The sequence below is a fragment of the Xiphophorus hellerii genome, chromosome 21 (genome assembly GCF_003331165.1).
Source record: "Xiphophorus hellerii strain 12219 chromosome 21, Xiphophorus_hellerii-4.1, whole genome shotgun sequence".
Taxonomy (NCBI): domain Eukaryota; kingdom Metazoa; phylum Chordata; class Actinopteri; order Cyprinodontiformes; family Poeciliidae; genus Xiphophorus; species Xiphophorus hellerii.
Window position 1 is genome coordinate 11,348,971 of NC_045692.1, and position 24,374 is coordinate 11,373,344.

The 24,374-nt window shown below is 39.6% G+C and overlaps 1 protein-coding gene across 3 annotated transcripts in view; it reads right to left on the reverse strand.

Moving 5' to 3' along the window:
- myripb (myosin VIIA and Rab interacting protein b) overlaps positions 1 to 24,374 on the reverse strand; it is a 114,804-nt gene that overhangs the window by 34,721 nt on the left and 55,709 nt on the right. For all 3 annotated transcript variants that reach the window (XM_032552233.1, XM_032552234.1, XM_032552232.1), the window contains exon 3: positions 18,935 to 19,156. In XM_032552233.1, coding sequence (XP_032408124.1) covers positions 18,935 to 19,156 — 222 coding nt within the window. The remainder of the gene's footprint in view (positions 1 to 18,934; positions 19,157 to 24,374) is intronic.

Consider the following 24,374-nt stretch of genomic DNA (forward strand, 5'->3'; position numbering starts at 1 on the left):
TGACATTTAAATTACAGTTTATTCTTTGTCTTATAAAACTGACAATTTACTGACATAACAGGACTTTTGAAGTTATTCAATGAACATGCAAAATTAAAGCAATACAGAGGAGTTTTTTTTACTGCAAAGCACAGTTGCCAGAGTGAAGGTGATTGTTAAAAGGAAATCTCATTTAGACTTTTTAGCCAATTCTTGCACTACTCTTCATGAATGTAAACCAGAAAGCACCTTTTGTAAACTATTGACCCCCTCATGTTTCATAATGTCAGCTCCATCATTAATGAGGTATCAGAGGAGGCAGCAGAGGATGCTGAAAGACTGGGCAAAGGTCATTAACTTGACTCCAACTCCAGACATCGCACGCAGACACTTTTAGAAAAGGACAAACAGGAAATAGCATACTGAATCTGCCAGAGCCCAATGCACCGAGGTGTCAGCCCTAACAGCCTATTAGAGAGCGGAGGGAACCAGAACCAGCTGACCAGAACGCATCACATAGAGACCAAAGAAATGAAAAAGGAGGGCAGCGACACGTGGGGAATGGATATATTGGCAAAAAGCAGGAAGACAAACACAATGAGACTTAAAGGTCATTGGAATGATTATGATCATGGATCCCAGACATTGTGTTTTAATTTAGAAGGTTTTTCAAGGCTCGCCCCTCTACGAAACCAAAGTGATTTAATCTCCAAGAGAAAAAGGCAGTAGAAGAGAAACCGATTTGTCTACAGTTACTCTTATAGGATGTTTATGAGCACATCTGTGGTTCCGCGATAAGCCTGCAAGCTGCAACACAGAATCCTTTAAACAGAAGAGGAGCACGGCATTTCATCAAAGGTCACAAAGCGGCTCCGCATGGGAAGGTTTCGGGTTTGTTGGCAGTCTGTGAAAAGCAACAATCTTTGATGTAAAAGCATGACTTTGTGTAGCTGCTGTCCACAACAGGCTCTGCACATTCAAAAGCTTCGAGAGTGCACAAACAGCGCAGATCTAGAGAGCTTGTCTAGGCTTTAAAGGACGCAGTGTTTATGTGTGTTTATAACATAAACCACTCGATTACTTTTTGTCAAATGCTAAAAGAGGGTTTAAAACCATGTAATATAGCAGTAAAAATGACATTCACTATGTCTTTTTTTTGCCTGAGCTGCTGTATGTAGGTGTGTGTCTGACTGTGTCCAATTTACAAATACATTACATCCTGCTGGACTTATGCCAGCATGTGAGAGGCCCTGTGGGCAGATTCCTCCGTCTCCTGAGCTTGATTGGTCTCGGAAAAATTGTGGAGAAGAAAATGGCCAGCAAAGAGAGTGCTGAGATCACACTCTGAGCATTTAGAAAACAGAATAATGAACTTCTTCCCACACAGGTCTGTGGCTGGCCTCGTCTGGAAGCAGCAACCCATTAAGTGAAGTTATGCAACAATTACTGCAAGACCAAAGTCAGCACTCAAAGGCCTTGTCTGAGCTTCTTTTCATCTCGCTGTGTGGCTGCTGCTGTTTCGATTGAGCTATTGTTTTAATTTCATTTTTCCCCCCTCTTTTTATGCCTCATAAGTGCATGCATGTGAATAGATTTTGCAAGAGCAGTATTAACATTCAAGCGCCGCGTTTGGCATCCTGCAGGCTTTTCAATAGAATCTACTGAGAAGCGCTTGGAGAGAAATTTGCTTTTAAGGCAACAATGATCCTGAAGACAAGAAAAGCTCTGTGCTGCATGTGGATTTTCAGATTTGACATTGTAAGAAATATGCAGTCAAACAATGAAATGAATGTTCGTGTGCTGTGTTATCACACAACCAGCCTCTAGTTGATGGATGAAATCTCTGTTGTTTTGGTCAAGAATAAGTGGCTAAAAACAGCCAGTCTGGTCTTGTTGAACTGTAAGGTAGATGGACTTAATAAATCACAGTGAGTTATAATTTGGGCTTTAATTAGTGTTGGTCCTTTGCAAAACATGCATTTTAATTGTCCGCATGTCTGAGTGAAACTCTAAAGCATTCATGGTAAGAATGCAGACGAACATCACCCATCCACCCGAGCAGAGGTTGGTTACCATGGAGACTGCACACAGGCTGATGGACAGGCATTAGGGACCAATGATTTAAATTGATTTCTTTGGTAATCAATTTAAATCCTGCTGTTTTGGTCTCCCAACAAATGATAGAGGCTGTTTGATGCACTAGCATCTTAAAATACTATCTTACATTATGTATTATCGAAAAAATTATGGACAATTGCAAGTTACTTTTAAGCTAAAGTACTCTCAATTTGTAGAAAAAATTTGAATTAAGATAAATGGAAATTTTATACCACCTGCAAGGTGAAATTCCATGCAACAAAATTTCTGTTACACACATTTTGTCCAGCAGTAACCAAAAAACAGACAAAAAACATTCCTTCAAAAAGTGCATTAGATTCTCATTCTACTACGACTTGCATGGAATAACTCAGCTTGGTTCTACTGACCCTTCTAGGGTTGGGATCTTAGTAGCAAGGAAGCCTGTAAAAGTGACACGATGTGATTTGTTTATGCTGCCAAACACAACTTTTTTGGACCACAGCTTTAAAATTAGGACTGCCATTTTCCTCAAGTCTTGGAATGCGCTCAGTTGTTGCAAGTTTGATTCTTCTCACCGAGTTGCTCTGATGGTTCATCCAATGACACCAACCACTAGCCAATCAGTTTTTTGATGTTGCATTTTCTCTCAACTTGGCTGGCTTGTAACCCTGCTAGAGTGCATGCTAAAAATGGAGCTCATTTTTGTATTTATTCTGGTTATCTTTGCGTTATGTTGTAAATGTGACCGTACTTTAAGCGTTCATATTTGACACAGACACACCGGTAAAGAGCAAACAGCTCTATGCCTGACTTGGAAACGGGGTGTAGGAGACGACTGACACTGATGCTCTGATGCTTAGCATCCACATCTCAAACGAAACAAAACAACATGACAGATGCGTGCATACACACACATTGATTATCTTCACGCTCTTACTCATCCATCCTTTTCAATTTACACAAGATTTTTTTTTTCTCACTGCACCATAACTGAGTTTGCTGAGACAGAGACAGATGGGAGGACTGAGGGAGGCATGGCTCACTCAGTAGAGAAGGAATAACCCTCTTTATAGTCGTTAAAGTTGCTGATGTTCTTTTCGCATTCCTGACACTGACAGTAACCTTAAAGACTATGTGTGTGTAACTGATTATGACCATTGACTCTTCTAATGACTAGTATTGGTGAATTTATAAGGAATCAAAACTTGATGTAAATTAGTCCAGGTTGTATTGGAACAGTGAAGTTTGCAATACAATATAAAAGTCCGGGGGGGGGGGGGGGGGGGGATGTACTTTGAAAAAAATGTCCAGCATGAGTTAAGTGAAGGGTTAGGACAAGTGATGTGAACTCCACATTATCACAGACTATAGTGCAAGTTGGAGGAATTTCTTACAAACAAATCTTTAATATATATAATATTTATATAATATAAATATTACATTATAAATATATATAATATTTTTTTGCTTGCAAGCCTCATATGGAGAGAACCTCCTGATCAAAATGCAAAAGGCCTGAAGGAAAAACCCTCTTGAAGCCAAAAAACCTAGAAGCACTATTCTCTACACCTGTGTGCTTCATGCGAGGGGCATGAGAGGATTGCATTATTCAGTCTGAATTACTCAGTAAGGAACCATCAAAGAGGTGGGGAGTGGAAGAAACCATCTTCTCCCTTTGCCTAGAAGTAGCTTTGATTGTTTTCTGTGACCTCTTACTCGATCTGAAGCCAAGGTGACCCTCCTCAGGACTGAGACAGTTTGGCAAGATCATTGTGTGCCTGTGAATATTTGAACATGCACAATGTCAGAATAATGTAGTCACTAGAACCAACTTAGTGCCACATTGTCAAGACTCAATATTTTCTTTAAGATAAACCGTAGAACAGAAATTATAATCCTGTAGCCTACAAGTTTTAAATTACATTTCTTCTCAAGTTTCCCTCTAAGCACAAGCAAAGGGAATATGATACAGAAACCATGTAGAATACATTGGAATCGTTATGTATGGTTAAGTCCTTACTCATTTTGTACGTATTATATAATTGCTCCAACTACAAAAACAAAACTAGCCAGAACAATGAAATTACCCACAGATTCGGCTCAATTAATATTGACGGTTGATGTATCTTTTAGTGAATGGAGACATAAACTGAATAATTAATGCTCGGAATAAAATTCTGGGAAGCTGGTTGGAATCATGAGTGCTGTAAAGATAAGACGATATTAGACACTGTGCATCAAACAAAACCACTAAAAGGCAGTGGTCATAGGGAGAACATAAAAACTAATAAACTGCAACTAATTTGTGAACCCAAAGAGAATATTTCACGGCATTCATGCTATTTCAGAATGACTGAGCACATGTTAACAACAGCCTTTTTCACTCCAGCAAAAATATGTTTTTGTTTTATTTTTTACTCTGATCCCATCAGTCTCTAATAGGGTTTTCCAGATTTAAGATGTAATAGCTGACGTTCCCACATGCTTTTCTTCCATATCTGCTCCATAAAGGACAGTTTGTTTAAATGTCAAAATGTTGACCTAGGAGTTGTCAAGAGATTTTCCACAAAGCATCATGGGAACAAGGAACAAGGTGAATACCCTCCCTATAATAATCTAGACCCAGAGTGCCCATATCCAGTCCTCGAGATCTAGTATCCTGCAAGTTTTAGAGGCATCTCTACTCCAGCACACCTGAATCAAATGAATGGGTTGCTACCAGATCTCTGCAGAATTGATTAGGGAATTCAGACGTTTGATGTAGCTAAAGGTTGCAGGATGGTAGCTCTAGAGAACTGGACTTGAACTGAATTGATCTAGATGTTTTGCAAAATGTTGATTGTTCCATTTGCATCTATCGTTCCCACGCAAAACTACCAACTTATCCTCTTTTTCTTTCTGTGTTAGAAACAAAAAACAACCAACAAGTGATTCATTTCAATATAAATTGAAATGAATCTGAATTTTTCTGAGAAATAAAAGCATGAGTGTATATTTGGTTTGGGCCTCTATCTCTTTCTTTGAATTTCCCCAATGAAGGACTATTAATGACATTTCTATTCTATTTCTAGTCCATTCTTCTGCTTTTCTTGCCCTTGTCTCAAGGTCTGTGCGTCTACAGATCTGCAACACAAGGTAATTGTATTTTTGGCTTTTTTTAAAACTACCTACTTAAAGACAATTAAAAGATTTAGTTTATCTGGATGATGCATTTAGTGTCCTGAGATTGATGGCGCAGTACATCAGCTGTTGACTCAGCTTTAACATCAACAAGAGGGAGGGAGAGATGAGGAGGGCAGAGTCAGAGGGTATCAAGCTCGCTGGAGGAAAAAAGCGCTTGCTGAAACCAATTTTCCCCAAGAACTGCATGTTCTAGAAAGTGTCGAAGTAAACAGAATCTGAGCGTGGAGACTGGAATCCTGCGGCTGTTTGGCGGTGTGAAAAATGATCTGGGCTGAGGAAGAGTGAACAGATACAATCCCTCAGAGAGAAGAGCCAAGACCCAGGAACAAAGAGCGGCAGAGAGAAACAATGAGGAAAAAGGAGGTTGTACAATCATTGTGAATTTATGAATTGACACATCAGAGAGTCACAAAAGAACATACAAACACGGCATGTTAATAAGACTCAAATCAATGATTTAGATTTACAACCAGAGCTAGAAGTGGAATGAAATAATTTGGAAATGCAAGGAAACACGAACACAAAAATGTCTTCCTTTCTTTCTTTTTTTTCTTTTTTAAGAAAATTAGTTTCTTTGTGTCCTATTCTCCTGAGCCAGAAATAGGCATTTTATGCTGCAGTTGCTGCTGTAAGCCTTCTGGGTTTGCCTTCACTAGCTTTAGAAATGCAAAGACTAAATTATTGCCCCGTCAAATTGAATGCATGCTGTTTGTGATCTGCAGTTTTCAAATCTTGCAACAAGTTCTCTCATTTGGGTTTAGGTCTGGACTTTGACTTCTTCATTCTAACACAAGTTGTGTGCTGCCTGCATTTACATTCCATTTTCCTTCTGCTTTAGCCGTGTACTTTGTATTGGTCTATCCCTCTAAGTCCTATTTAATACACTGAAATTTGTGGTTGTGATGTGACAAGTCGCTTGGCAATTGTGTGAGACAATAAGCCGAAATGGGACTCATGGGCTGATCCCCTGCATGCTAAGGCACAGAAAATAATGCACTTCTTAGAGAAATTGCTTGTTTTTAAAGTCAACAACAGAAAGCTCTGGATGTTTTATGCCGCATTTATTGAAACTATTTCAGCATATTTTATCATCTGCTGCTTTGGCAGTTCTACTGAGGTACAGAAAAAAGTTAGTTAGAAAGACAATCAGAGCAGCCAGTGAGCTCCTTGGTCCAAGCGACTTGGGATTGCTCTGCCAAGTTGACAAAGACAGGCAAAAACATCATCTGTTACTCTACACACCCACTAGTTTCTGCATTCAAACTTCTCACCGAGACGTTGTTTCTGCCCCTTCCCTTTTTACCAAAAACAGATCCAGATTTTCTTTTATCTCTCAAGAAATGAAAGCTTTAATCAAAGCTGAGTTAGAGTAAGTAAGTGATGTAGCTGGCGTGATCAGACTCAATGAGTTACATGCTAGTGTGGGTAGGAAGAATGTTCCTTGGGGTGTGTGTGTGTGTTATTTTTTTCATGTCTTGTACTGCCACTGTGCTGAAAATCCAATTGCCCCACAGGGGTAATAAAGTTTTCCACTACTACGACTAAAACGCGGAAAAGGGCGAGAGGTGTGAATGCTTCTGCGAGGAACTGTAAGCCACATCATCCCTATGGGAAATCACTCATAGTCTTCGTCTTTACATATTTCAGACGCAACACACTCAGCCTGGATTTCTGCTAAATCCTAATTAAGCCATATTTCTACTCACAAAGCTGCAGAAAATCTGGAACTTTATTCACTTTCGAGCATGGCAAAATTAAAACTTCAGATTCTTGTTTATATATATATATATATATATATAGGCAGAGGAAAACCTATTAACTGGGAGAACAGTTTCTTACTCCAGTGGCAAACACTTGATAAATCTTAAAGATTAGAAGAAATAAACCAAAGCTAACAAGAAAAAAAAAACAGTTTGATAAACATTGTTTTGGTCCACTTGGACAACGTCTTTATCCATAGAAAACCGCAGTCTGATGAAGGTGTCCTGATATGACATGTGTTTATGGCTTCATTGGTTCTCAGACTCTGATGTTGTCATAAAAATAACCACGAGGGCAGACGGGGCCAGGGCAGCACAGACAGGCTTTGCTCTGTTTGTATATCTCTGAGCTCATGTGAACTCTCGTGCCAAATGCTTTCACAGTGCCACAGATTTTGTACATGTGTGTGTGTGCCCATTTTTTGCTTTGATATCTCCCCCATTGGCAGCCCTGGTATGAGTGGCTGCTTTGATCCAGTTTGAAACAGACAGCATCGCCAGAGTTCCTCAGCTGCTGTTCTGAGCAAACAGCCTGAAAGGCACAGAGACGGAAAGCGAGGCGGTGGGGCGGCGGGATTCCCGTTGTTTTCCGGTCGTGGCGCTGCCTCTGGAATACCAGCTGCTTTGGTTTCAGAGGAACAACTGTGTGTGCTGCCTGCAACAAAGGATCCAAAGCAAAGAGCCACTGAAGTCTGTCTGGTTTTTGATTATTTATTATTGTGCTAATTAAGATCTTATTATAGATTTAGGTTCATAAACATAGCAAACACTCTTCATCTGTATTCCTTTACGGCTCTGGAACAGCATGCGCGCTCTTCTCTAATAAGTAAAAACAAGCACTATAGAAACCAACGAGGTAGAAGAGATCAAAAGGAGCTCCTTCTTAAGGTGGGAAATCAGAAACAAACAAGGGGAGCAGAGTGCAGTTAGCTATGCAGCGCAGCACAGTCCACGTCTCATTTTAAGGCGCTGAGAAATGAGAGCGGAGGAGCATTGAGACGGAGGCCTGGAGCGCTGCGAAGCCATTGATATGCAGCGCTCTGCGGAGGAGCGCAGTGCATACACAATATATGAAGTTGGATACTAACATTTACATATTCTGCTAATTGTTATTCATCTAAATTTGCTCCAGAGCACAGAGTCCAGCCAGCTTCATGCATTATGTCTCTCATAATGAATGTGCTTCAAAGGCGACGGGCTAATACCGGAAAACTGTTTGTTAAAAGAAAACAAATGTAACCTGGATGGAGTTCTTTATTTTCTATAATGATGTCATTCACACCTTTGCTCTTTTTCAGCAGTTTATCTAGGCTTTTCAGAAAGTTTGTGCACATTATAGTGATAATTCACCCTTAGCTTGAGATTTCAGCCAAAGGTTAAAGTATTTTATAACATTCTTCTTAAGGCTCAGTTTTTAACTGTTTGTATTAGTATGCCATGTGTGTTGGGCTTGTGTAAAACACAGAGGGGGCAGATGAAAGCAGTTGAAAATCATTCAATATGGCACAGTTAAGCTTACTTAACATCCTGTGTTATTCTCTAGAGGCTTTAATTGATCCACTTCAATAAAGATGTCAGCTAGAGTTTGACTTGAGGTGACATGGTCTCTTCACTATTCCTCTGCTAGATAACAAGTTGCACAAGCACAGATAAGTATTCCAATTTATGTGAAGTGTTATTATAATGATTAATTTTGCTTTTCCTGATAGTTGAGGTTGATTATCTTGAACATTTTCTTATATTTAGCTATTTAATTGGCTCAAACTTGGCATTCCATTTATTTATTGTAGGGTAAATGCATGAATTAGAACGTTTTAATTGTTGCTGTTCCATTCTTCTGTCGTCGAGACATGTATTTGCATTCAAGTTCATTTATAGCAGTACATATTTGAATTAAGAAAATTACAAACTTCACAAACTACACATCAACTAAAAAATATGTATTTTAAAGGAAAATGTTTATAGTATGCCCTATGACAGACTGGCGACCTGTCCAGGGTGACCCCACCTCTCGCCTGGAATGTTGGCTTGAGATAGGCACCAGCACCCCTCCAGACTCCACTAGGGACAAGGGCATACAGAAAATGGGTGGATGAATGGATGTTTATAATATGACTTGCCACATTTTATATTCTTGGAGCCACCCTTCCAACTGGACAATCAGGGTGATAAAGTGTGGTATTTCCTTAACTCTTCAGCAGTTTTAGGCTGTTAGTGTATCAGATTTTTTTACTGAAACATTCTTGGAAGCAGGCTGCTAATCTAGCTACAACCAAAAGAATATCACCGACTGAAACAAACAATCTACAATGGACACATCAATAACTAAAGTGACATATTCAGAGCCCTTGCAGAGTTCCCTACAGAATGGGCCTCACAGCTGAGGAGAAGCGCCCACACCTCCAAATTGTGCACAAGATGGCTGCTGGGAGATCTAAGAAATTTGTGAGTTTTTTCAATTCTAAACTACTTGACACTATATCAAAGAGAAATTCTGTTTTTTAGAAAGAAGAGGGACAAGAAAAAAAAAAAGCATAAACAACTTTTAATGCTGCTGATGTGGCCTTACAGAATTTTTTACATCCTAAATAGCTACTATTATTGGTGGAGAAATACTTTAATATTTGGGGAAGACATTTTCTTTCATGCTACAGAGGGGACACTGTGTTATGTAAAATAAATAAATATCTATCACTATCTTCTACAAAAGATTAAAAAAAACTATACAATTTTAATTTGGACATTGAGTAATTGATAATAAAGCTAAAGCCTATTATTAAAAATTTCTTCTCTTTTGTCCTGTCATCACAGTGCTGCACTGTTGAGAAGCTTTTGAGTGTTTTCAAGGAATATTTTGCACCCTTAGAAAATAACTGAATCAGAATAGTCAAAGTAAAGTAACCTTGGGAATCACACGTCCAAATTGCATTTGAGTGAATCCCTGTACAACAGTAACACAGCTACACAATATTTTCTTTGTAGAAGGATTAAAGCCATGACAACAAGAGGCCATGCTTTACCTGAACTGCATGTTGTTCCAGCAGAACAAATATTACACAGAAAGCAATCTCTAATCTATGTTTTAATCCTCTTTGTGGATATTTCTGGTGATTTATCACATAAAAGAAAGTGGAAGCTTGTCTTCTCTGCAGGCTTGCTCTGACAGATAATGAGCACATTTGCTGATTCCAGCCATAAATTAATGTTTTATTCAGGCTTTGTCATTACTTACTTATTCACTGGCAGCTCCTCCAATGCTCACTGTGTGTTATCTTTGCCTATCCTAATAGGATGGAAGACGTCTCTCTCACACACATATGGCGTTTCATGTGTCCAGCTTTGGTGAAGCCTAAAGATTAAACTTTAAAAGCAATGTGTGAACTTGTGACTCGGTGACCTTCATCTGGGAGTCATTTTCATATAAAAATCGTAACTGAAAATGACACAGTGAGAGGCGTGGTGTGTGTTGTTCACACTGATGTGAGATTATGACTTTTTACAGTACACATACATAGATTAGCACAGCAAATTAACAGCACTTAAAATAAAAAAAATGTGCCATTCAGGCTTTTACAAACTCTCCTCTGATTTCAGATTTTTTTTCTTACTACTCAAATCTCCTCATTTTGATTCTATGTGGTTTATTTTCTGTCTATGAAGTTCAACAGATAACATGAACTAGACAGGGGTGTGTTTTGTGTGTCAATTTTCAATGCCTGGAATGAATAATACTACTAAATCTAGTTACTGTTTCAAATATTTCCCTTAGTCCATGTATTAACATCAAGTAATAAATTATATAACACCACCAGCTGTAGCTTAACAGCAAAATGCTGTTTTTAATGGAAGCAATAAGATCATGTAGATTTTTATAGAAAGTATTTGTGTCTGCAACACAAATACTTGCAAAACACTGCTGCAAGTATTTCTTTTGATAGAAATCTTTTAAGCTACTTTGATGACTTAATTGATCTTGATAATTAGGATCAATTGGAACTGTGATTGTACTGTAATAATTGTCTTTGTAAAGTGCCTTGAGGCGGCATTTGTTATGATTCAGCGTTTTATGAATAAATTGAAATCAATTGAAATCTCTTTTTTTATATGTACAAAAGTTATAATTTAATTTAACATTCAAAACTGACAGACACTTTGTCCTTAAAAGAGGTAGCAGAAAGCTAGGTGTTTGCAAGGCGACTCCTATCTTTGGGCTCATTATATGTTAAAGGTTTCACTGTTTGCTGATGAGTTGACACACTCGAGAAAGTGTGGATGGATTTAATTACTTGCTGATCAGGAGAAAACTGGCAGATTCTCATGAATGGCTTATTGACTGGCACATCACAACTCAAACTTTCAGAAATTAAAATCAATTCCAGAGGTAAACTTAACATCTAATCCTAAATTAAAACACTGGCGTGAGAAGACAACGACTTCATCTAGAGAGCAAAAGGCAAAAAACAACAGTCAGGACGTGTGTCCAGTCATCCCTCATGGTGTTTTTGTCTGGAAATATAATTTATTTACATAATTGTCTGTGATTATTTCCTTCTAAAAATCTTCTAAAAAAATGCCTCTTCTACTCCTGATTTACACATTACAGACAGAAATGAGGGCTCAATCAAACTGGGCCATGGTGGCTACAAAGTAGCATTAATGAATGTCTGATAATAATGTCTGGCTGCTGTTTCCAATCCACTCAACCCATTTCAGCAAACAAAAAGAGCTTGGGATTCTTTCCTGACAACTTACTCCGTAAACCAATTTCAGAAATCATAAAATTTTCAATCAACTCTGTGCTTAAGGATTGCCGAGGAAGTCCCAAAAGCCACCAGCAAACCTCCAAGCATGTAATGCTCAGCCAGTTTCCTTCATGGAAAAAAAAAAAAGACAGAAACTGCTGCACCTACACACACAGCAGCACCGCACAGCAGGAGCACAAGCAGCATCACAGCAGCACCTGTGTTGCCTCCTTCCAGCAGGGCTCCACAGTGAAACCGAAGCGGTGCTCAGATGAGAGGTGTAACTGATTCAGTCACACCGACCCACAGGCTCACACTCAGAGGAGATCTAGATCTGGATCCCCACAAAGACTATAGGAACTTGGAGCTAAATCTGCAAAATACGAGACTTGTGAAAACACTGAAATGTCACGCATGCTAGAAGGAAGTCTGAGTGTTGCATTTTGTTCACTCGCAGCATTCCCTGCAGTTTTGATTTTTCACTTGCTAGAACAAAAATAAAAGTCATGAGGCACAAATTGGAAATGCACATCGGGGAAAACTGACAAAAACAAGTTATCCTGAGGGGCGACAGACTGAAGGTGGAGAGGGAATGTTTACAAAATGCATTCTACCTAAATATATTGTTTGTTTTTGTTTTGTTTTGCATTATTAAATAATTTCTAATTAATTAACATTACGATGAGCCCCGCTAGCAAGAGAAAGGGGTTGAGTTACTGAAATTTGCATTAATAATACCAATGATGTACAAAAATGGCTTAGTCTGCTTTTGTTGTCTAATTCAACATACAGAGGGATGTGACTGTCTGAAATGAAGGCAGAAAAACCAATCACCAAAAGACAGAGAGAAACAAAGAAGAAAAAATATTTCTTTAAAAAGTCAGGTGAGCAATACAACATAGTTATTATTAAACTTAGTTATTACCAGCAATTATAACACTAAGAAGAGCAGACAGCAGAGTAAAAACTGCTTTACTTTTTGTGAGGCTATTTCAGTGCTTTCCTAATGATTTCTTGTGACTTAATATACATTTTGAAGATGAATCTGTCATCTGAAGAACAACACAATAATCCTCGAAACCACAGAGGGTTTTTCCTAAATTAACTATCAGCGTTTCACAGAAGCTTGAAATTGGTCAAATTAAAAAGAGGAGGTTCATTTTTCAACTTTCAACCAATAACTGATTCCATGGGTATGGCTAACTTTAGTTATTATAAAAGCTGCCATTGGGAAATGTCTGTCGAATGTATTGTTTTATGAAAACCATTAGGTATTCATCTTCTTTTCTGTGATGGTATAATGATGGCAATTAAGTAATTTCAGGAAAACAAAAACTATTTCTTTGTCTTTTATATCATGGGAAAATTGTGCAGGGTAGATGTTAATGTTTTGTTATTAAAGGCCACCAAGATGATTCCTACATAGGAGCCAGAATTTCTGGCTCTGCTCCTGATGTTGCCTCACTCAGTGGATGAAATCGATGTGTGCACCTGGTGAGATTCTCCATGTGCACATCGGCTGTCGCTCCCGGCTGTGTATCCAGTGCAACTAACAGCCAGGAGTTATGGGTGACTGGTGGCCCCCATGTCAGCTGGGTTGAACATGACACATGACCGTGAAGGGAGGAATGAAGTGGAGGAGGGAGAGGAGGAGGAAGATGATTAGTGGCTCTCCTTCCTGTGCCTTGAGCTGGCCAAGATGAAGGCTTTGCATTTCGGTACAGCTGCTCTTTTCGATATGAAGAAAAGCTTCCGGCAAGTACTCTGTGGGGTTCAGACACTAATTTATGTCAGCTTTTTTGATTTTGACTGGGAAAGTTTCTTGCTGTTGTTGCATGCAACTGTGAATGCGCACACCCACAGTACGTGCCTCAACATAATACTTCAAATGAAATGGACGAAATAATCAATCCTCCAGCTTGGCTTACAGCTTGATTTGCTTTCTTATTGTTAGAAAATAAAGGCAGACACAACAGCAAGCCACACATCCCATTGTCGCCACCGCCGCTAAAATGACAAAAGCGCAGAACAGACAAGCTGTTAGACACATGCTGGCTGAGACGTGTGGATGTCTTATTAAAATCCGGAGCTCTGTACATATATTTCATCTGGAGGCTGGCGCTGCAGGGCTCAGCCTCAGGTGTCAGAGACCAGTCTTGTTCACCCACACTGATAAAAATACATCTGCACGGAGGACAGAAAATGATCACACTGTGACTTGCTTCCTCTGCCCGCTCGAGGTTCTCCACTGACAGAAGCGAGACAGCTGATTGCACATACAGTGATCGTGTCTTCAGAAGCATGCTGCCATTTTTGAATATAGATTCGTTTTATTTAAGGTTTCAATGTTTTAGCCCGGCAAGGCTAAGACAGACAAAATAGGTCTCCTAAATTTGGAATCTAAAAAGCATAATGAACAATATTTCCTGTTAATTAGCAAAAAAGATATTGTGAAAAAAACCCCAATAATATATGCAACACAAACAGGTCATTAAACATAAAGCAACAAGAGAGAATTTTCTTGAAAACAGATATCAATTACTGTGAGTCGTACCGAAAACTAATATTCTACTTAACAGAAATGAGGTCTTAATGGATAGCTCAGTGCAATTATCTTAACTTTTTACTGCTTGCAATCTCAGAAATGTTTGAAGCACCAACAAAGAACCTTTCATTACTGTAGCTATAAGTCATCAATTATTAATTAAAGCAATATCCCCAGCAACACCAATATTGAAAATTATCAAACAACTCATTAGTCAACTGCCTGTTGAAATGATCACCACAACGCAGAAAAAAATGATACAGTAAACTGGCTTTAGAAGCAGAGTGCATGCAAACTGGAATAAAAGTGTCATTCCCTTATTTTGTATTACTTCCTCATTTATAACATGTTGCATGTTAGCTTGTCTAAAAAGCTGTTCAGGTTTATCCAAATGCGTAGCAATGCAGCAAATTTAGTAAAATATTAATTTTGTCAAGTGTACATATCAATAATGATGACAGCCATGCCTCCTCTGAGTGGTACGGCATGGATCTGTGCAGTTCAGTACATCATTTTTTTCAAATACAACGTTATTTTTGGTTATTTGGGGTTTACTGCCGAGTGAGAGCCCAATTGGTAAAATAACATACCAAACTACACCGACCAGTGCCTCACCGCTCAGTGGAAATAAGGCATTAGTGTGTGTAAACATAGATGAAGAGTGTTAAATTTAAAGTGTGTGACTACATTAGAAAGAATGTTCAATGCTATATATAGTTTGTGAAGTAATAATGACAAAAATAAGTCAAATTTTCCTGGCATGCCAGCCATTTAAATAAATAAGTAAGACTTCTGGGGAATTTCTTCAGCTCTGTTTCGACCCTCATGCGTGCCGATGATACAAAGCGTCCACTCTGTGTGGACGTGCTGATGGAGCCACTTTTGCTTTCTTTTCCATGAAACTCATTCTGCAATCCGATAATTCCACTTAAAGTACATAGTGAGTACAGATTTATTACTATCCCCTGATGTGGACCGGTCTGTGTTGTGATCTTCCAGATAGTCATGAGTCATAGTGAGCATGTGTAGATTAGAGAACGCAAAAAAAAAAAAAAAAAGAACGTTCAGAAAGAGGCTATTTAGTAATATTACATTTGGCTCACTTCTAATTTCTGTGTAAAACTCACCACACTACAGATTATTTTAAAAATACCAAAATAATCTGTGGCAGCAGCCAACCTAGTATCTGTATGAACCATAGAACGCATCTCAATTTAGATCAAGTTTTGTTCCTTAGCATTTTGTTAAGTGATTCTGTGAATCAAAAGTAGGTTAAAGCCTAAATCTCATGTAGTGGAATCTATTTGAACTGTTCAACAATGACTGAACGTCGCACGCACACGGACTTTGCATCGGCAGTTTATGAGATCGCATCATGTTAAGTAACTACTTGGCAACAACAACTACTGACCAGATTTGAGAGTGCACCCTCAGCTGGTGTCTTAAAACCTCTGGCCAATCAGCAGCTTGGCATTGTGAAGCAGGCTGGCCTGTTGCAAAGGTGCAAATTACATGTGGAATCTGTGTCTCTCTGTGTTTTCAGAACAATAATGTAAAATACAACGGACTGTATATAATGTTATTGTTCCCGTAATTCTGCATAAAGTTAACTTTTCTTCCTCTAGTGGCAAAAATAACATACATTTTAATATGAGAATGGCGATTGTGTACGTATGTCATGTACACATGCTGATTCGTAAGCCCCTCTGTTTTTGCATGTGCTTGTGTACATGTGTGGCATGCCGTTGGCCTCCGGCAGACGCCCTAATCTCCTCACAGTCATGCTTTAGGAAAAGATTATGAAAATGGTACGAGCAGTTTGTCACTTTAGTTTATTGCTACTTCTGTGCACACAAACACATGCATGCTGTTTATAGACGGGTGGGTACACTGTTCCATAGCCTGAGGACTCTATAAAGCTGTGAGCAGTCCATTTCTGCAGATTAAGCACAGAGGGTTGCTCTAGCTTGAATGCAAATGTGGACACAGTGCAGGTAAAGGAAGGACGCAAAGAGGAATTAACTCATTAAGTAAAGCAAACTTTAACAAAAAAAAAGAGAAGTAAGTCCTTGCTGATATCATTTTTACTCCTGGATAATTGGAATCGGTCATTTCCTCCTTTGCCACTTCTTTTTTTATCCTCTTTCCCTCCCTCTCGCTTCTTCCTTTGACCTTCCTTTTACATTTTCTTTCCTTTTCCCTTTAGGATTTTGCTCACTGTGTTGGGTGAGGAGTCAAGATAAGAAAAGAAAACAGCTCTTCACTTCTAGCTAGAAATGTTTTGACTCCTATGATTAAGCCAGAGAAGAGCGGGTCTTGTGTGTTTGTGTGGACCAAGGCTTCAGGATGCCATTAATCCAAGTAAACTCCAGACTCCCTCTGGTTCTGGAGGGAAATCTCTGTCTAGTGCAGGCCTGTGTGCGGCTTTTCAGACACCATCTGCGTCATCGCCGAGCCGTCCCCGGTTTCAATCTTGTTACAATCAAAACATCAAAAAGAATCAATGATGGGTTCCTCTCATAATGTAATTGTTTAGCACTTGATTGATGCACATTGCAGATAATTTCTCTGCTCACAGGCATGTGTGCATCCATCCACGTGCAGGTGGGTGACTGTAGCTTCTGAGCTAGTCAATGTGTGCCATGATTACAAATCTGCTTTTCCCTCGACGGTTCGCAGTGGCGAGCAGCACGGCCGTGCCTCTGTGAGCGCTGAAGGACAGCCGGTGCAGGCGAGTGACACCATTTGGCGAGTTATGAATTTTCACATTAAAATTCCAGAGAAAGGCCCGAAAAGATTCCAAACAAGCCAAAAGAAAAAAAAATAAATACAGAGGAGCTCGCGTCCGCATTGTGATTTTTTGAAGTAATTCAGATAAGCCTCGCATTTACTGTAGATATGTTCCTCTCGACATCAACCCACGAACGCAAATTACTTTTTCAATATTGCATTTTCAGCATGATGACTGCGCTCGTTCTCGCTGTAGAGCAGCTACAGTCTATTTAGCATCGGATCGATGGCTTTACTTTGCAATCATTGACTCGAACGCTAACAAACCATAATTTCCAAAAATCCTTTCTAGAGCTCGTTTAGCCTCAATCGACCTACAAATCGCTGTCCCGAAATGACGAGACTCCAGTCAGAGAGGCCGATTCAGGCTAAAATCAGACGTAAGCCGGTATAATGGACATATAAAAAGAGTCGTGTTTTAATGTGGACAGCAATGTTGTGACACAGGGCCCATCTGCGTCTACGTCCGAACCTATAATGAGAAGATTGCAAAGCCCAAGGCAGAAAGAGAGAAAGAGAGAGCGAGGGTGAAGATGATCAATGCAGGCCTTGCCACCTTTTTTTTTTTTTGACATGATTCCTTTACTTTTCTTTCCTCCCTGGCTTTTGACTTCCTTTTCCCTCCCATGTGTCATATAGCAAAACCAAGGGCAGCTGTTCTAACTCATCACGCTGAGCAGCAGAAATCAATGAAAACCTGAAAGAGATGGAGGAGTGAGGGGAGACAGTGAGGCTAAACATTTCATAACTGTGTCGACGCTGTCGTCCCCCAAACCTCAGGCTGCACTGGCATTCACATATCATTGGGAATATCAAAATGCTTAAGATTTCACTCTAAGCATCACTGCAAATGGAGACAATGAGTTTTGTGGATCTGAGACAGAGGAATCTGGTGAAGTCAAATTCCAACTATAATACAAATCTCTTCTAATCCAACTCGCCAATGCGTTTTTTTTTTTTTTTGTTTTTTTTTAACAAATCAACCAAAAACAAGTGGGCAGCATTCATCGTTCCTGTACAGACACAGAAAGTTTAATATTCATCCATTGTTGAGTTGGAGCACCAGAAAGACTCCCAAGGCTTTTGGATGGTCATGCATGAACAAACAGAATAAACAGATACATACACACACACACACACGCACACACACACAGCTCATTTGAATAAACAACCAGCAGCAGCACATTCCCCTGTCTGTTTTGCTCCTCTGATTGTTTTCCTAGAATTCGTTTGCGCCCCTCTCTCTGGAAAACCTCGATTTTCAAAGATCTTCAACAGAAAGTCGATTTGACGACTGCCAGAATAAATAAAGCCAAAGAGAATAATTAAATTTTCAATAAATCAATGAAGTTATGTCAAAAAAAATAATACAAAAGAACAACAGAAGATGACATTTAGCTTTGGAGCTGTTAAATTTCATTTAACCCCTCTCCGCCTTTCATCCTTAGGTTTTCTGACAATTCTAGTCCCTTTCCGTTTTGATGACCCTCAACAACCTTGCTTTCTTTTGACCTTTGCATCACAAGGAATATTAAAATGTGAGCTAGATGTCACTTTTTGAAAACGATGAAGTAAACAAAAACCTAAAGACATTGTAAAACCTTAAAAGACTCGTTTACACCAGCCCGCCTTTTCCGCTCATTCACTCACTTTTCCTCTCACATCTGTGTGTCTTTCAGCCTTCTTCCCATCTTAATCAAAACCAACCTTAATAATTCCAGTTTATCTTCCCACTAACAATTTTCCTCCGGCGTCTTCTGGTTGGAACGTCCCAGCTTCCCTCCTATGTGCTATCGCACTTCATTCCTCCAGTCACCGCTGCGTGTGTGTGCGTGTGTGTGTGAGCAAACACTAACCTGCCCTTTTGGCACACCGAGCAAAGCCAGGCTCGGTCCCTCTTGCTGTAGGTGCAGCAGGTCTTGCACACGTTGTACTGGCAATCCAGGCACTGGCGCTTGGGGTTGAACAGGAAGGTGAAGGGCGCGCAGCAGCGGATGCAGCAGTGCTCGTTGAAACGATGCTGCTTGGAGAGGATGGAGCATCTGCTGCCTTCCTCCGTGAGCTCCTGCTTCATCTCACTGGAGAGAAAGAGAGAGAGAGTGAGAGAGAGAGAAAAAAGGCAGGGAGGGGAGAGAAAGTGAGAGGCTGGTGAGCGTCTGGTTGAGCGGCAGGGAGCGAAAGCGGCACAGTAAGTAGGCAACAAAGAATAATTAGAAAAGCTGCAGCGGATTAAAAATTCAAAGGGCTGCAGGGCATTAAAACAAAGCAGAAGAGAGCAGAATGGGTCATTTCCATCCACTCCCGACTGCGTGCCCGTCTCTCTGTCCCTTACACCGATTCAGTGGAATTAACATGATGGCTGACATTTCAGTTTGGAAAAGACCTGACATGCCTTGCTTTTCCTGCATCAGTCTAAATTACAGCTGGAGAGGGCATGCCACGCACATCTGCCTCCTCCAAGACTTTTTGTTATCCATTAATTAAGACACTGTGACAGTGAACTGGCATAAATAGCAACCTAGTTTGGGAGATAACGCCTAAAGCTAGGACAAAATAAAAAAAACCAAAATCCCTGCCGGGGAGCCGTTCAGGCACAAGCTCAAACAATTAAAGTTTGAAAGAGAAACAAAAGAGTTGAAGTACCAGTATTAGGAAGCCCTTAGGAAATAAATCAGACTCCTGAAATGCAAGATTTCAGAATGAGAATCCTTCCCTACTATAATAAAGGGATGTAGAAGCCTGAGCTGCAGGCTGTCGCATCAACACTGGAAGACTAAATTCCTCTAAGAAATCAGAGGGAGTTTCAGTTTTACCATAGATATGAAAAAGTTTGATATGTTGTCTGTTTCAAATGTTGATAGGCATTGGTGCATTTCTGTTTCAACAACTCTACAGTTGTAATAATAATTTGCTGCATGGAGTTTGCATGTTCTCTCTGTGCATGCATGGCTTCTCTCCGGGTACTCCGGCTTCCTCCTGAAAGTCAAAACATGACTGCTAGGTTAAGTGGTCTCTCCAAGTTATCCTTACGTGTGTGTGTGTGTGCGTGTGTGTGGGTGTGTGTGTGGGTGTGTGTGCGTGGGCAACATAGAGTCCTATCTGTTTCTGTGTTGCCCTGCGACGGACGGGCAACGTGTCGAGTGTGTACCCCACCTCTCGTCTACTTATTGCTGGAAACGGATGTATATGGATATGGATGTATCAATATGTCCAGTTTAGAAGATGAAACAAGACAAGATTCTTAGGAACACAAAGAGTCCCAATGACAAACTTCTCGTAGACCATCTGTATTTAATTAATCTGTAGTGTAAAATAACATTAGAGATTCAGTGTTTGGCGTTTTTATGCTTGTCTTAATCTGAAGTGGTTCTCTTGACAAGTACAAAGAAGATTTAATAGATAATAAAATGGGTGTACAACATTTGTTCAGTGTAAATTTTATTTTTTTTTTCCAGGTCTGATCAGTCATAGTAATTTAGATTTTTAGCTAAAGATGATTAGATGCAATCAAAACTCGTGAAAGAGCAAGAAAGGCCCCTTCAGTTCAGCTCTGCCAGGAAGCCGATGGCGACTTGATTGTCAAAAGTTCAAGATTACTGAGCTTAATTTAAGTTATATATTTATGTAACAGAATTCCCAGAATGATACCCACACACAACAAAATGTTTGAAAAACAGACATAGATGAATATTCAAACAGTACTAAAAAACAAAACACCAAGTTAACTGAGCTAAAAATCAAAACAATGTTAAGGGCTAAGGAAGTACGTGAAATCAATTAATAAGAACTACAAAGCTTCTCCGAAAGAGGTTACAAACAAAGTTCAATAGATCGACTGACTTTAAAGAAAGTCTTAGCCAGTGAATTAAAAAAATTGCCCTAAAACTTCAATAGCAAGAATAATTTGCATTATTTAACTTTTTATTTAAAAAATACATGTGTGTGGATATGATGGCATCCTTTCTGCATGCAAACTTGGAGCATTAGCCTAGAGAAAAGGAAAACAACAGCCTGAAAATATAAGCTGTGAACCAAAGTTTTAACTAGCAGGGCTGCTCTGTAAATCCTCAACTGCTAATATAAATTATCCACAGCCTTAGTGTAGAAATTCTGCTGACTGTGCATTAGAAGCAGTAGCCTCTCCCCTCCCCCAAAAAAGAGATGTTTTGCTTTAATACTATAAAATCAGTCGTCATTGGCCCAAACAGCAGTGGTGTGAATTGTTCCTGAAAGCGTTCCCAGAGAGGAGGTGGGTGTAACACATTTACCCACACTGTCAGCCACCAGCTATCGTCAGGCTGCGAATGGAGGCAAGGCAAAGATGTTGCTGCTGATAAGGTGTAAAAGAGGAGTTCTGCTCAAACGGCCAGCAAGTAAATAATTTAAGATGCTCCACTGCAGGACGTGCACGGCCAAAGCGCATCCTTCAGGACTTTCGGTGATCCTACACACATGGACACGCTCATTCTGAATACAGAGCGTGAATTTGGAAAGATGGGAAGAAACGTACAATGAGGACAATGCTGCTGAGAAATGATTGCCACAGAGAAAAGATGTGTCCTACTACTGCCGCTGAAAATTAAATGTGTAGCAAGACAGTGTGCTGAATGCACCATATTGCAAATTTCCTGCGTGTAATGTGTTCCCATTGGGGGTATTTCAATCTCCTTGCAACCCCAAGTCATCAGCGCTGCTTCTCAAGCACACTCTTCGCTGCTCCGCTTATTGCTTTTCATATGCATCATTACACGGCACATATTAACAAGATGAACAAACCAATTCATAAAGGGTGTCATGAGAAAAGGGTCGTATGCGAGCATGCTACATCGGTGCAGACATCACTACTAAAGGCCATTTTCTATTCTAAAGGCCATAATTGTACTTTTTTATTTTTATTTCCAAGCATCCTAGTGTGGTTTAGACAAGATCCAATTTTTCTGTACCGAAAAAGAAAAACTAACAAAAAAAAAAAGGTACAGAGTGTACTCATATCTCAATAAGCTGGAGAAAGCAGTTGTCTGGAAATCATTTTGTTAGGTCCTAATTAGGATCAGGAACTGCATTGCCTTTCAGTGTCCCTTAAATGAGTTTAATCAGCAGTGCAGTTACTGTAGATGACGGTTATGTCTCTCTGGCTGTTTAATTACATCATCTAGCAAATGCACACATAAAACCAAAGGCGAAAAGGGTTTTGTAATGCTTGGGATAACTGTGCATTAACATATAGCTCAAAACATGGCTCTTCCCAGCAATTGCACTGTTGACAGAAACACTTGGGCCATCCAGATGCCAGCAGCCACTTAATTCCAACAAGGTATAGTATTCATTTACCCTTGAACTTGCTCACATTTTGTCACATTATCCACCTGTGTGTGATTTCAGCTCAGTAAATCCAGCTGTTCTCTGAAGGTGTCGGAGGTTTGTTGGAGAACATTCGAGAACAAACACAATACTAAAAACTAGAAAACATGACCTATTTAGAAGTTTTCAACAGAATTTGATTATGACATCTTATTTACTGTTGTTCCATTCATCGCCAACCCAAAAACGGAAAGAATATGTCGCAACTCCAAACTCATGACAAAGGAAGTGGGCTGCTCGCCCAAAACAGACGGGTCAGTGAAGGAGAGCATCATCCAGAGACGTGGTCAAAAAGGCCGTGGTAGTTCTGGAGGAGCTTCATTTCAGCCGTCGTGAGTGGCAAAAAAAAAATTTCAGCCCCTTTCATCACCTATTTCGTCATCTTTCATTATGTTGAAGTCTGCCAGATGTTTGGGGAGTTTTCCTGAAAGCTACGGCCATATGTCACATCCAGTCACAATTTTCCCATGACATTTAAAATGCTAATATTTGAAATTAACAACTTGTTTTTTAATGTCGACAAGATTAACGGCGGCCGCTTGTGACAAATTGGTGAGCAAAAAAACATCTCAGAGGGCACCGAAAGTTTAAAGTTTCCAAACTTTCAAATGAAAAATAAAAGTATTGATTATGCTGATGAGTCACTGCGCGGTAAAAGGTGACGTTGCTGTGAGTTTAGCAGTGAACACAAACTGAATACCGATCCCTTACATTGTGGCTTTAGGAGTCCATGTAAATTTAATGATATGCAAAGTATTTCTGGTCGCCTGTCACTCCCGATGAGAAAAGCTTTTGCTTACGATCTAAGAACTCTTTCCTTCGTCATCCGTCCCTTCGTCATCTTTCATTCTTCAGTATTTTTTCCCCCACACACCTTTTCTCCTCCCTTGTGTTTACTGGGATCTGTTACTACAGTTACTTTACTCCTGTTGCTCCTTTGCCTCTCTGTTCATCTTCCTCTCCCTGACAGATATGCAGACTTAGATATGCAGAGTTGATTTATATCACAACTGGACTTGTAATCTAAATGATGGTGTTTTTCAGCCTTCCATAAATTCAGGTTTTCTACATTATGTCTTCACTCTTAACAGCTGCTGTCTTGCTCAGGACTAAAGAGTTACAGTTCACAAAGCGGATGCCTAAATGACTAACATCACATTAAGCCTTACTTTAAGACTAAGGTTTAGTCACTTCTGATTAAAAACAGGAAATATAATACAAGTGCATAAATTTCAGATTTTATTTTAGGTGTCTCCTGTTTTTGGGGGGTAACAAGGTTATTAATCAACCAATAAACAGCCTGCATTAAACTGCCTAGTCTAAATTTTTTGTCTCCCGTTCTTCTTTTTTTTGGATTTTGAAGCTCATCTTGCAACCTGGCAATGATTTAGCAGCACAAAATGCTAATTCTTGTACTATTTTACATTGACTTAAAGACAGGCTATCATGTGTTTTCCAGGCATGTAGAGTCATTTTATTGCACAATCAATTAACTATGTTATTTTCAGTTGTTATAAAATTACTATATAATTCAAACATAATCTAAAAGCAATTTGACCCCTTGAAATTTGGCCTCTGTCTCTTTAAGAAGCTCCTGCTCTTTCCGAAACTCCACCATCAGCACATCATCAGAGCCATGCTTCTCGTTATGCCGTTTCTCATTACATCGTTTTTACTAGTGTTGGACTGAGAAGTAGTTTGTTTGATGAGCTCAGCAGACTCACAGTTCCACCCATTGTTTGCTATTTGCTGCCGCCACTAGTCTGAAGGAGTTGAGTTGGAAAGGCACAGTCTTACTTTTTGACATATCATTCTACATTTAAAACATTCTACCATAGTGAGGATCTTAATTTATTTTTGTGTAAACTACCACCTTTCTTGGAACTTTGCAGATTCAGTTATGTTATTGATACTTGCTGAATGGAGAATTCAATT